This window comes from Talpa europaea (assembly GCF_964194135.1).
Source record: "Talpa europaea genome assembly, chromosome: 9".
Classification (NCBI taxonomy): domain Eukaryota; kingdom Metazoa; phylum Chordata; class Mammalia; order Eulipotyphla; family Talpidae; genus Talpa; species Talpa europaea.
Window position 1 is genome coordinate 6,473,768 of NC_140076.1, and position 14,326 is coordinate 6,488,093.

Genomic DNA, 14,326 nt, shown 5'->3' on the forward strand with positions numbered 1-14,326 from the left:
CAGGTGTCCCGTGGGGAACCTTCCAGGTGGGAAGGTTGACAGCAGCTCCTGCTTATGGAAAGCCAGCTCCTCCCCCGACCTTTCCTTCCTTGACCCAGCCAAGTAGCTCAAGTGTCCTGTTCCCTACATTCAATCTCCTCCTACTTAGGGGAAAAGATTGTGTGGCTGGAAAGTCAGGAGTTAGCCAACACAGTTCACATTTTCACCTTCAGCAGCTGGAAGGGCTGCGTTTCCCAGGCTCCCTGGCATGTCAGGGAAGCCGCAGGTAAGTGTTCTGGCTCTGAAATTCTCTGGCAGGCAAGAAGTTCTCTTATGTGGCTTCCCTTTCCTGGTGGATACAGAGAGTGCAATGGGGGCCAGTGAGAGCCAGGGGGAAGGTGATGTCAGGTGGAGCAACATGGACCCCACAATCACCAATGGTGGGGCCTTCACCACAGGCCCCAGTATCCATGATTTGAGGGGGAAATTGCCTCTATGCAAGTCACTTGTCACAGCATTAGCACTGTTTACCCTAGTTGATGAGTCCAAGAAATCAGAAATGCTTTTGTATTTATAAATAACTCATGTAGTCTGTCCCAACCATCTCCTTATGCTTTTTTTTTCTTTTTTCAAATGATTTCATGGACAATAAGGGAGAAAATACTGATCTCAGTGCCATGTCGATTCTATACCCATATCTGTATTATCTGGTCATGCAAAGGTATAATGCTTATAAATGTCAGTGGTAACTGATTTTCCAATCCCTGTCATAGAAAATGATGCATTTTTCACTTCTTGGAAATTCGGATATTTACATTTTGATGGAGAAATCTTCCATTTCAAAATCACTACCATAAGTTGCAGGTACTGCGTAAAAGGATCTTTCAAGACCTATTTATCTCACTTTTTGATGAAAAGGGCAGAGACTACTGCCTCTGTTGAATCTTCTCAACCCCCACACCTCTGGCCTGTACCCCAGTTCTTGTATGCATAAATAAATAAATCTTTAAAAAAAAATAGGGCAGATTCTGCTCATGAAGTTAAGCTTCATTCAATAGGCTAAGAACCAGTCCTGACCTACATTCTAGGGATAAAGCAGAAACAAAGCAAAATCCCTGTCCTCACAAAGGTTACATTCTGCAGGCAATAAGGAGCCAGTGTAGAATGAAGTCTCTCAACTGATAAGGGCCACAAGATTACAAAAGCCTGGGAGACATGACGTTCAAACAGAGGTGTGCAGTAGGGGAGGGTTCCGCCTACTGACCTCTGTGGAAGAAGGCTGCATAGAGAACAGCAAGTGCAAAGGTCCTGGCGCCTCCTGGGCAGGCAAGTGTGAAACAGCAGGTGTGGTCACAGAACAACAAAGGGCTGAGCGATGAGGTCAGGGTGCAGGTGAAGGGAAAGGTGTTTGTGCTGTCCCTGGGGACTCACCCCAGGATATTTTGAGGATCAGAACAATGGTGTGAACTGGGACTCTGGAGTTCTCATTTCCATCTGGGTCAGATTGCAGAAACACTTTCCCTTCCACACTGATCCTCTCCTAGAACCGGGGCCTGACCTGAGTCTGTGACTCACAGGGCAGGGCTGGGCTTGTGTGAGACGGGGAGGTGTGGAAGGCAGGCAGTGATGTATAAGTGGACCGCTCTGCCGGCCCCAACTCATGTCCTGAGTGGACTGCCCAGGACACAGCCTCCTCCCAGCCTCCTCCCGGCCTCCTCTGCGGTGGAACAGCATGTTGCTGATCCTTCTGTTCCCGTTCTTCCTGCTGGCGGGCGTGCTCTTGGCCTTGGTCTCGGTGTGGGTTTTCTGCACCGAGTTCCTCACTGTGGACGTCCCTGCGGGCATCAACCGCCCCATAAGATTGCGGCTCCTCCATTGTGTCTTTCAGCTGTTGCTGATGTGGGTGAGTTTTGCTTACTCTTTGTGCTGCTCTGGAGGCGTAAGAAGGGAGGTGGGAAAACACACCCCAGCAGCTTCGAGTCCAATGAACACAATCATCACACGACTGGTGGTGGAGGGGACAGCGCATTCCCAAACCTGAACAATCCCCCCGAGGGGATAATCATCCCTATCCTCTTGCTAGTGGTGTCAGGTGGGTCTGAGCCGACAGCCTCGAGATCCAGAGGATTCACTTTCTCAGTCCACAGAAAAAGGAGAGAAGCCCCCTCTCCCTGCTGCCCCGCTCTGGCCTCATTTACTCCCCGCACAGACTCGCTGCTCTGCGAAGCTGCAAAGATAGGGTGGCTTGTTCTGAACCTGGGGCTCCTGTTCCTGCCTACCTGCCAGCTAGCACCGCCAATGGCAAACTAGACACAGAGAGCCCCATCAGGACAGGTGAAAACACGTGTGTCTAGACGCACACGTCTAGGGCCTTTGAGAGACAGACTTTCCCTGTCAGACTCGGACCTGCTTGCCATCCGGTGTGCGCCATTTCAGAACACACGTGTGAACAATGATGCCTGAGAGCCTGTGGCAGGGGCAGGGAAGGACAGAAACTGTATACAGGAAATCTGGGTCTTAATGAAATGTTGCTGGCACCTGTGCTCTCAGATACCCCGATGGAGGAGAGCCGGGGCCAAAGGTATCTCACGTCCAGGCTCAGCTTTCACAGGATGCGAAGTTCCCCAAGGGTCCCCCTGGCCTCGACGCTTAGCCTGCACAGTCCAGTTTCCCAAATGCAGTCGTTGGGTTTCTTCTACTGCAAAACAGGGAGCCGTAGTAGCCCGGCTTCAGGGCACAGCCCCCAGGGGTGTGTTCCCTGGTGCAGAGACGTTGCTCCTGAAACCCCTTGTTGCAGCTGATTGATCTGTCCCACAAAGGTGTCTTTGCAACTACTGCGTGTCCTCGGGCGGACACCGCTCTGGGGATGGGGACGGTGAGAGAAGCAGAGTCCAGGCAGATGGTGCTGGGGAGCGTGAGGCTCACGCGGTGGGTGGGCATGGCAAGGAGCAAAATGCTGCACAGATTGGCTAGGCTGTCTGGAAAGGGAAGCAGGCCACATGCATGAGGGGGATCCCCGAGGCCCCATGAGACAGGATGCAAGAGAGCTAAGAAGTCACATGGGGTCTCAATGGCCCCGTCTCCATAACCCTCTACTGGACATTCTTCTCGTGATGAGCGGCAGAGACCACAGGCTGGCGGCGCAGCTTCCAAGGTCACCGAGAGACACAAAGGCGCGTCAGGAGCGGTTCTGGCCATTTGCACTTTGGTGGAAAAACCGCTCAGGCTCCTGTCCCTTGGAGGGTGACAGTGCAGAGGCGGCTGCCTCTTGGAGTCATGGGCCAGTCGGGACCACACGCGTTATTTCATTACAGCACAATTTACTCTGATATCGAGAGTCAGATACAATGGCCTTCCTTTGTCATCCCCCATATTTCATTTCCTGTTCTCCAGCCACGCACGACGAGGTCACCAGGGTCACTGAAGCCCTAAGTGACCTTGGCACAGAAAAGGGGGAGAGGCCATGGCAAAGAGCCAGCCCTGGGGAGAACCCACACTTTTGCTCACTTTCTCCTGTTATTATGCAAACAAGGGTTCAGTGGGAACTGAGGGAGACAGAACTGGGGCTCCTGCAGCGCCAGCAACACTGAAGGTCCTCGGTGCCCCCGCTGCCCCCTCTGCCCCAATCCTTACCGGGCAAATCCGAGAATCACATTATTTGATCCAAAAACATATCAGTAGGTCTCCCTAAAAGACAAGACCCCTCCCTCTGAAAAGCATGACCACAGCGCAGCAATTCCATCTTGGAGATGGCTTCGTTGTCCCAATCCACTTTGGCCGGGGTGGGTGGGGGCTCTAGGGGGGTCTCCCTGCAGGAGAGGACCTGTCCGGGCCAAGGTGGAGCGGGAGCTCCTGGGGGTGCTCCAGGTAGGTGTCTGACGCTGGGTTTAGGGCTAGGGAAAAGGCATCTGGGGGAGGGGTAGGAGAGGCCTGGTGGGGTGGGCAGCTCGGGCAGGGTGGGGTGGCCTTGCTGCAGTGCCGTGGAGACTCCAGACTCAGTGGCGCTGGGGCCACCCCTTTCTGGAGGAGACAGGTGAGGCCTCAGACAGCAGCAAGGACCCACTGAAGCCCCCGCCCCCCACATTGCCTCTTCTCTCACCCCAGGGCACTATTTTAGAGAAGCTGAGGATCTGCTCTATGCCCCAGTTTTTCCGTTTCGTGCACGATCTGCCTCCGCTCAAGAACGACCCTGAGGTCGTGGTCACGGACCTCCGCTTCGGGACCATCCCCGTGAAGCTGTACCAGCCCAAGGCGACCTCCTGCTCCAGCAGGCCGGGCATCGTGTTCTACCATGGAGGCGGGGGCATCATAGGGAGCCTGAGTAAGTGCCTTCCCCCCTACCAGCCCCCAGGGCACCTGGCTCAGCAGATGGAGCCCAGCATGAGGTGTCCCTCTAGCTCCTGGGGCTTTGTCAGCACCTGGGACTTCAAGCAGGTTCCCCATTGAATGAGCAAAGACATCAAAGATATGGGATGTGAGCTCTTTCTGGAAGTGACGAGTGACACACGTGTGCATGTATATGGAACACGCTGCTCATGCAGGGAATACATCGTGTGCATGGACTATGTGAGTGTCTGTGCGTCTGTCTGGATACACGAAATTCACATAGCACAACACCTACCATTTAAAAGCGTACAGTTGAGGGGGCCTCCCCGGTGGCGCAGCGGTTGAGCGCTGGGTTGCGAAGCTGCCTGCGGCCTCTGCGGCGCCGGTTCGATCCCCGGCTGCTCCCCGGCCACCGGAGGAGGATCCCAGCGCCGGTTCGATCCCCGGCTGCTCCCCGGCCACCGGAGGAGGATCCCACATGGTGCGCAGACCTCTCCTGCCGCCCGCTGCTCCCCTCAGCAGTGTACTTCGGTCCTTCTGCCTGCTCTGCTCCCCGCTCTGGCTCTGGTGAATTCTCTCACCCTCCCGCGCTTCTGACTGTACCCAGTGCATGTATAAACAAAACAAACAAACAAATATAATAAATAAATAAAAACATGCCTCTATAAAAAAAAATAAAAAAATAAAAGCGTACAGTTGAGGGACACCCCACATTCACCAGGCTGTGACCACCACCTCTACTTAGCTGGAAAGGACTTTTATTTCTTTTTTTTTTTTAAGATTTATTTATGACTACAAGAACTGGGGTACAGGGCAGAGGTGCAGCGAAGGGCGAGAGCATTCACCTGAGACAGAGTGAGGAGCAGAAGTGGTGGATCTACTGAAATACACTGCTGAGGGGAGCAGCGGGGAGACAGGAGGGGTCTGCTGTGCCATGTGGGTCAGCTCCCTGGCTGGGGATCGATCTTATGCTGCAGAGGCTGTGGATAGCTTCACAGTGCACCACCAGGGATGCCCGGTCCTGTTATTCTCATTTCCCACTTTGCAAATGAGGAAATGCAGCCCCGGGGAGTGAAGGGACTGGCCTGGCAGAACTTCAGCTCTGTTGAGAGAAGACAGAGCTGGGTTTTGAACTCGATTGTGAGCCCAGAGTCCCTCCCTGAACCTCTGATCCCCACAGCCCAGCGCTCCTCAGCTATTGTGCAGGAGTGGTGGGCCCCAGGGTGCATCTTCAAGAAAGTGGACAGTGCCTCAAGGGATAACAGCGAGAGTGGAGGGGGGGCAGCTAGGGGACCAACTGCAAAATCACTGGACTCGCCACTCCAGGCCACAGAAGGGAGCTGCTGCCACTGAGAAGGGGCTGTCCTCAGCATCCCCAAGAATGTTAAAAACCTTTCACTTTCTAGGGACCCACCACGGCATCTGCCGTCAGCTGTGCAAGGAGAGCGACTCGGTGGTTCTGTCGGTCGGGTGAGTGCAGGGACACAGGCTGAGACCCGGATATCGGTGGGAAGTAGGTGTGGGTGGCAGGTGGGGTATTGGAGGGTCACCTGGAGGAGGGGAGGCTGTGAGGAGCCAGCAGGCAGACAGCAAGGAGGCTGGGACAGAGAGGGAGCTCCTCCCTTCCAGGTGAGTGTAAACGAAGGTGTAAACAAAGGTGTGCATGGGTGAGGGGAGTCCATCGCAAGCATCTTTGCAAAGCAGAGCAGGTGTAGTGTTTCAAACCAGAGCACTTGGGGAGACAGCCCTGCATTCTAGACTCTAGCACCTCCTTTCATGGCACACTGGGGTGGGTGTGCATCAGCAGGGCAGCCAAAAGCCCAGCCGCACCCTTTCCCAGTCCTCTACCTGACAAGGAAGCCAGAAAAATTCAAAAGCTGCTCTGTCCTCACTGCCCTGGGGTGTCTCCCAACAACCTGGAGCCTCAAACACAGGGTGGAGGTGGGGCAGGAGAGACCTGTGACACTGCCCCGGGCCTGGACCCCCATCACATGGAGGGGGGACAAGGAGGGCCCGTCCGCTCATTGGCGTTTCCTGCAATTCTGCTTAAGGGCACCAGCTGAGGGAACTCTTTCCAGCATCTTGCAGGGCGCACTGGCCAGCTTCCTCCTGGCACTGCTGGCTGAGTAGAGGAAGGAACACAGATGCCGACTGAGGGAGAAAGACCTGGAAAAAGGCTTCACTTTATCATTTGTGGCTCCCAAACCATTCTGTACCCGTTGTTGGACTCTACACGCCCTATGGCCTGGCTGTGCTGAGCCCCTGGCTCCTCAGTGAACATACTAGCGAATCTGTGACAGAATTACTGTTTGAATCCAAGGCAGACAGGGTGTGGGGCTTGAGAGCACTGCTGTCCTGCCTGGGCCCAGGGGAGCCCAGAATCAGGACCATGGGGATGGATGAGAGCTTGTATCTGGCAGGAAGATTGTGGGTCCCATGGAGAATTTCCTTGTGCATATTGTGTGTGTGGCCAGCATTGAGAGTGGTGAGATTTACCCCCAAACCCATATTTCTGGATTCTCTTGGATTTGGTAAGGTAACGTCATCCTGGCATATCTGCTGTCGGCAACCTGCTCTCAGGTCACGCTCGGCACAGCTGAGGGTGCCCTGGTCCCCCGTGGCTGGTCTGAGGCAGGCGTGTCATCTGCTGGCCCCGGTGGCACTGACGTCTTCAGGATTCTCCTAGGAGCTTGTGAGTGTGGCAGGACGGGCTGAATAGCACCAGGCAAAGCTTGAGTTGCTCATGGAAGATTCAGGAAAGCGGGGGAATCAGGAGACAAAGTCGGGGTGGGGGGTTGGCAGAGAGGCCAGGCTGGGGATGGGCAGGTTGTTGGCCCTCGGTACCGCCAGGGCTCCGAGTTCCGTGGCAACAGCAGCTCCCAGGTACTGAGCCCGCGCCCCTCGTCTGGGGTGTGCCTGCCGCCTCATCCAGCCTCACACCTTACCTTCAGCTGGTGAGGCTTCAAAAGGGGAAGTTGAGGGTGCGGGGTTGGAGAGGGGGATCTGGGTGAAGGGTGCTAAACACAGGTGTTGGGGCTCTGCTGGGGCGACGAGTTCAACTGTCTTCCTTGATGTTTCTTAGGTACCGCATGATCCCCCAGTGCAGGTTTCCAGTTTTGGTAAGAGATTCCATCTGCGCCACCATCCACTTCCTGAGGTCCCTGAAGCTGTATGGGGTGGATCCAGCCCGCGTCGTGGTCTATGGTGACAGTGTGGGAGGGGGGATGGCATCTATAGTCTGTCAAAACCTCCTGTGCTATCCAGACCTCCCCAGGATCCGCGCCCAGGTCCTTGTCTACCCCGCCCTCCAAGGTATTGACTTCCAGAGCCCGTCCTATCAGCAATACAAGAACGTCCCGTTGCTCAGTCTGGACTTCGGCTTCTACTGTTGGTGCAACTACCTGAGCATCAACCCTGCGTGGAAAAGCGTCGTCCTGCAAAATGCCCACATGCCCCCGGAGGTCTGGGCAAAGTATCAGAAGTGGCTGGGGGCAGAGAACATCCCCAAGAGGTTTAAGACCAGAGGCTACCAGCCCCAGACCCCCGGGCCCCTGAACGAGGACGCCTACCAGGAGTGCCTCCTGGCCCTGGACCTCATGACCTCGCCCCTGCTTGCAGAGGACGACGTGGTGTCGCGGCTCCCGGAAGCCTGCATCGTCAGCTGCGAGCACGACGTTCTCCGGGACCACGCGCTGCTCTACAAGAAGAGGCTGGAGGACCAGGGTGTCCGGGTGACCTGGCACCACGTGGAGGACGGCTTCCATGGGGTGCTCTCCTGCCTCGACATGACATTCTTCTCCTTCCCCTGCTCCAGGAAGATCCTGGACGCGACGGTCCGCTTCATAAATGGCTTGTGACCTGCTCCCCAGCCTGCTGCCATGACCAGAGTGTGGACTCTGCCTCTCCTGGTTCTCAACGGGTGAGGACATTCTCTCTGGTGTGGACATTGATGTCGTTGAGTGGTCTCAGGAGGGAGTCAAGGTCACCATCTCCTTCTTGCTCCAGAGTTAGAACCACAGCTGCATGTTTCTGACATCTGAAGGGAGAACAGGAGGACAGACAGAGTTGGGGGTGGGGAGTACCGAGGAGGGGGGTTTTCTGCCTTGTTCATGTTGGGAAAATATGACTGATAAGCTTCAGTGGCCACAGAGTGGACAAGCTGGAAGAGCTCCAGGGCCCCCTGAGGGAGAGTTCTAACTGCTCAGGCTGCTCCAGGCTGTGTCAACAGGATTGCCCATGGCCTGGACCTCGGAATAGACAACCTCAGGGGCCTTCTCCAATCTGGCTCAGAGGCTGAGCGCTGCTGTCCAGACTCCAGGGGTGTGGGGAAACTGGTGTTGCTCTCGTCCTGTAGGCACCTCCCTGCCCTTCCCCAGCCTCAACTCAGAGCTGAGTTTCAACTGGCTGGGCTGGAGCCTTAGGAAAGCAGGGATGAGTCTCCATGGTGGCACCTTGTGACAGATGATGACAGCATGGAGCTGCCCAGGGGCTGCCTCCAGAGCTCTGGGCTCAGCTGGGCTTCCACAAGTAACATTAGGAGAGTTAGAGGACAGGATAAGGAGGGAAACTGAGTCCAAGGCAGTGACCCAGAAGGCTGCATCTGACCTAACCCAACCATGTCCAGGTTCATGGTGGGAAATGAAGGGATGGATATGGAGAACGGTTTCTGTCTTGAGACACCAAACCAGCTCAAATTGGCTTCAGTCAGGAAGAGAATGGATTGGCCTCTGTAGCTATGAATTCCAGAGCTCACTGAGGCATGGTTTGATCCAGGAAATCATGGGTCATGCTGACTTCTTTTTGGGCATGTGTGGTAAGAAGAAATCACTCCCTCCCCTTCCTGTTCACATCCACCTTCCCAGGGCTCAGGAGGCAGCTCTGATAATCGCTGCTGCAGGGCACAGACAACACAGAGCATTTCCAAATGTTGGCTTGTGGAGCAACAAATCACTCACCGGCACAGCAATCAAGCGGCCTCTCTCTCTCCTCCCTGCTTTGAAATGGGGACATAATTTTGAGAAATTGGGCATTTATTCCATGCCCAGTTCAGTCAGTGTTGTACATGACAGACTCAGAGCAAACAGGTAACTGACGTGTGTTTGGGGACCATACCCATGAGGCTGTTCCAGTCCCGGGGGTGCCCCCAGCCCCCATGAGGCCTCATCATCTACCACTGAGGGAGCCTCTGATAGGTGCTCCCCTTCCCTGGCTTTGTGAAGGAAGAGACTCATTCGCTGGCCAATAGTCAGTCAATACAAATATCGATCAGATGGCAGAGCCAAAGAATGAACGAGTGGCATCTTCTCCCTCGAATGTGCTCTCGACTGTCCACTGAGTTCATTTCTCTAGTGCCTTAGTGGAATTAGGCCTAGAATTCCTTATCCACAGTTCGAGGACCCAGCAGCTGGGAGATCTGAGAGTTTTACACAACTTGTTGGAGGCATGACTTGAACTCCTCGGGTGTAAACTGGGATAAGGATACTGAACTGGGAGAATAAATGGGTACTGTTTCCAGCCTGGAGTTTCTAGTGACTGGTTTCAACAGTAAGCCTGAGAGTGCACCATTGAGAAGCAGAGTAGGAGGCGAGGTGGTGGAGCTAAAAACAGTCCTGTGACACTGTCTCCTCACCTTTACCTCCCTACTCTGGCCCTAGGGTGCTGACCTATATGGATCCCTTTGCCCGCTGCTTCCCTGAGGGTGTGGGTGGTGGCGGACATCCGGGGTGAAAGTTTAGGGAGGAAACAGAGTGACCGTCAGTGGGATGGCCGTGGGCAAGCTGTGTGCCTCCGCTGCTGGCTTGGCTCCTCTTGGGAGCCCTGTTCACACAGCCTGGGGTCCACTGCTCCCCACGGCCCTGGAGTGGGACAGAGGCCCCTGTCACCAGCTACACTAGCCCCTGGCATCTTGACACTGTGCCTGGCTGAGCTCTCTGCAAATTATCCAAATTTGAGTTGTCTTAGTGCATTTGAGTTGCTGTTACAAAAATACCATGAACGAGATAGCTTCGAAACAATGGAAATGAATTTCTCCCAGTCCTGGAGGTTGGGAAGTCCAAGATCAAAGTGTCTGGTGAGGGTCAGTGTCCTGGTCCCTGCTGGCCATCTTTTTGCTATGTCCTCACATGGTGCCCTGTGGAGTCACTAGACACTATCCCCATGGATTTGGGCCCCACCCCCATGCCCTAATCACCTGCCAAAGAAACTATCTCTAAATAACATCATGTTGGGGATCAGGTTTCAACATGGGAATGTGGGGGTTCACAATCACTCAGCCCAGAGCATTATCATGGTATCTACTTCCTGTCGGGAAACTGAGGGACACACTTCTTTCTGATAAAGCTGATGATCAGAGAATGTGGCTCAGGGGTGGGAGCAGGTGTGCCGCCTGATCATAAGCACCCCATCCCAGACAGCACTAACACTCACACGCCTCTCTCTGGGGGTACCTGACCACCCCTGGCCAGAAAGCCCCTTCCCCGCAGGCAGGCAGAGTCCACAGCAGACTGAGCGTGCCCAGTTCCTTCTCCCAAGATCTCCATTTGGAAAAGCTTCTCTTCCCATGGGAGGAATGGGTGTGGAAGTAGGAAGAGAGAGAGGAGTGTAATACACCTAGGTTTGAGGGGCACCCCAATCCCAAGGGGGAGGAGCACCCTACTTACTCCCTGGCTTTTACCATTGTGCAGTAGAATTCAAAGCACAAGCATCATGACAAAAGATAAAGTGGTAAAGATAAATTGCTGCTACGGATTGAATAAGAACCCCCTTCCCTATTCACCGTTGATCCCATCGCCAATATCTCAGAGTGTGACCTTATTTGGAAATAGTGTTGTGCAGATGTAATTAGTTAAAATGACAGTCATTAGGGTGAATCCTAATCCCACGTGGCTGGTGTCCCCGCGAATGGGAATTTGGATACAGATATGCACAGAAGACCACGTGAGGACACATGGCTGAGCCAGTCACCTGCTCTAGGTCGCAGAGATGGGGCAGGAATGGGCCCTCCCTCAAAGCCCTGCAAGGAATCAGCCCTGCCCTCACCTCAATCCTGGACATCCAGAAAGACAGAACCTGGAGATAATATTTATGATGTCACCCAACTCTTGCCATTGTGTTAAGGCTGCCCCAGCAAACTGGTGCAGACAACTTTCACAACAAGTGTGAAACTGTACCACTGAGCATTGCAACAAAATCTGCAAGAGAAAGATGCTAGAAATTTCTTAACACAAAGGAACCTTAGGCAGCCCAGAGGAACATAGAGCAGGGATACCTGGCATGGAGTGGTGGACCCAGCACGGGCAGGGGTGGCTGAGTGGCCGGGCTCCAGAGACTGAATTCGAGCTTACACTAGCATGATTTCCTGTGTCAGATGCTGGCACTCAGCACCCTCCCCACCCTCCTGAGCTCTTGCCTGTGTCTAGGGCCTACATGCCGGAGATTGGCATTTCCCAGACTCTTGGGGGCAAATGTTCCTGTTACGACTCTCCTGAGGAAAACCTTCCTCTAAGATCTGGAAGGCAGGTCTTTAAGGTGTGCAGGTTAACAGCAGCTCCTGTTGATGGAAAGTAAGCCCCTCCCCTGACCTTTGCTTCCTTGACCCAGCCAAGTAGCTCAAGTCTCCATTTCCCTATATTCAATCTCCTCCTAATTAGGGGAAATAGATTGTGTAGCTGGAAAGTTCTCAGGAGTCAGCCAACACAGTCACATTGTCACCTTCAGTGGGTGGAACAGCTGCATTTCCCAGGCTCTCGGCATTTCAGGGAAGCTGCCACAATGTGTTCTGGCTCTGAAATTCTCTGGCAGGCAAGATGTTCTCTTACTCAGCTTCCCCTTCCTGGTGGATACAGAGAATGCAGAGGGGGCCAGTGAGAGCCTGTGGGAAGGTGACGTCAGGTGGAGCAACATGGACCCCAAAATCTCTGGTGTTGGGGCCTTCACCACATGCCCCCCTATCCATGAGTTGAGGGGGAAATAGCCTCTATGGACACTTGTTATAGCATTGGCACGACTAACCGTAGTTGATGAGTCCAGGAAATCGGAAATGGTCTTGTATTTGTCCTTATGAGTCTCTGATTCCCCTTCTGCTTAAGAAAAAAAGAAGATTTCATGGAGAATGAGGCAGAAAATACTGACCTGCACTGCTGTGTTTATTCCACAACCCACATCTGTATGTTTTGGTCATGCAAAAGGTATAATGCTTAGAAATGTCAATGGTGATTGATGTTCTAATCCCTCTCATAATTACTGATGTATTTTTCACTATTTGGGGGAAAATTCGGATATTTACATTTTGACAGAGAAATATTCCACTTTCAATTGTATTAAGTTGCAGTTACTGTGTGTAAAAGGATCTCTCAAGCCTGACGACTGATTTTACTACATCATGAAAACATGTGTGCAGAAAACAACATAAACTAAGGCCAAAACAACCAGAAACAGTATCTTCACAAATATTTTTAAGTCAGTGCAAAAAGATTAGCAGAAATAGAAAAGTAGGTAAAAGATATGAACCCACAAAATAAATTCATGAGTCAACGGAAAACTCAAATCACCAATAGAATATAAAACAGTGCTCTGGATTCAAAGAAAAGCAAAGTGAAACATCATTGAGATGCAATTTTAAAAAGACAAAAAATTTGTCTGAGTTGAAATATAATGATAATATTCACTGATGGTGAGAATACCGAACCACCATTTTTGGGTCCACTTTGGGTAAAAGTGTAAATTGAAGCAATTTTGCTGAATGTAAGGATGTATCAAAAGTCTGAAAATATTATTATCTTTGACATATAATTTTCCATTTAGACATTTATTCCAGGGAAGAATTTGGAGTTGTAAAAGATTTAGGAAAAATCAGAGATGCATTGCCCAACCTTAGGGAACTAGTTAACAGTCCAGAAAAATAACAGAATTGTAGAAAATTCTAAATCAATGAAAACCATATGACAGAAAATCCTAAAACCAATAAAACCGTATGACAGAATTATATTTATTGACACGGCAGGTTACAAAGGACTTCTTTCACAAGCCCCCTTTTAAACAGTCACACATACAAACACATGCAACCACACATCCTGTAAGAAAAGAAATGCAAAATTATGAATGCCACAAATTAGGTTCAAAAGTGAATATAGATTTAGAATGAGAAAAGAAATTCTAGCAAACTATTTTGAGAACAGAATTTTGAAAGCAAAATACACCATAAACATCACAAAAATCCAGAAAGTATTACTTAAATGCTCTATCGTATAGAGGAGAGATCTGGAAGTTGAGATTTCATTAGCATGCCAAAAAAATCAGGGTACTGATATGCCAAAATGAGCACTTTTTACTTGGGTTATTAAAAATGTTTAAAAAATGGACCAGCTACACAGCCAGTAGATTCCTCTTTCCCATCATCATAAAATGAATCTTAGCCACAACACAGATTTGTCACCCCACTGCCTGCTACGCCTTCAGCTGGGTTTTTTTTTTTGAGGATTTGTTCCTGCTCAATCCACTTCCATGGCAGGGCTGCATGGTTAAGAGACATGCAAGGGGCTACACTTTGTGGAGTGTTTTCTTGGTTCGTAGAAATTTTCTCATTGCTCAAAGTAAGGGGCCCGGAAGAGCCTTGCACACCCCACCTCTGTCACTTCTGCTTGTGTTTCACTACCTTGAGAAAGTGACTTCACCTCGTGAAGAGTGACTTTGCTTATACATACAATGGGGACAAGAACAGGTCCCACCAGAAGGACTGATGGGAGAACTAAAGTGAACAAACGCAGAGGGATGTTAGCTTCATTACAGGAGTGAAGAAGCAGAGAGCAGGGGAGGGTGCAGGGGCCATGATAGGAGGCTAGTGTGGGGGCAGGGCTGGAGAGGCGCCCAGAAGGCTGCCTGCTCCTTCTTTCTCTGCTCCTCCAGGCTGCAGGGGATGCCGGCCCAGGGACTGGCATCAGCTGCTTCCGGGAGGGAGTCCTATGTGGCAGAGTCAGAGTTTAAAACCACAAAGAAATAAACAGAGTTTCGTGAACTAAACTCA

The 14,326-nt window shown here is 52.0% G+C and overlaps 1 protein-coding gene across 1 annotated transcript; it reads left to right on the plus strand.

The window, feature by feature from the left end:
* Positions 1–1,711: 1,711 nt before the first annotated feature.
* On the plus strand, positions 1,712–8,162 carry LOC311177834 (arylacetamide deacetylase-like 3; the record flags this gene model as incomplete). Its single annotated transcript, XM_084244072.1, has 4 exons — positions 1,712–1,882; positions 4,084–4,300; positions 5,712–5,775; positions 7,388–8,162. The coding sequence occupies 4 exons, from the start codon at positions 1,712–1,714 to the stop codon at positions 8,160–8,162; spliced, it is 1,227 nt and encodes a 408-aa protein (XP_084100198.1).
* Between the last annotated feature and the right edge of the window lie 6,164 nt (positions 8,163–14,326).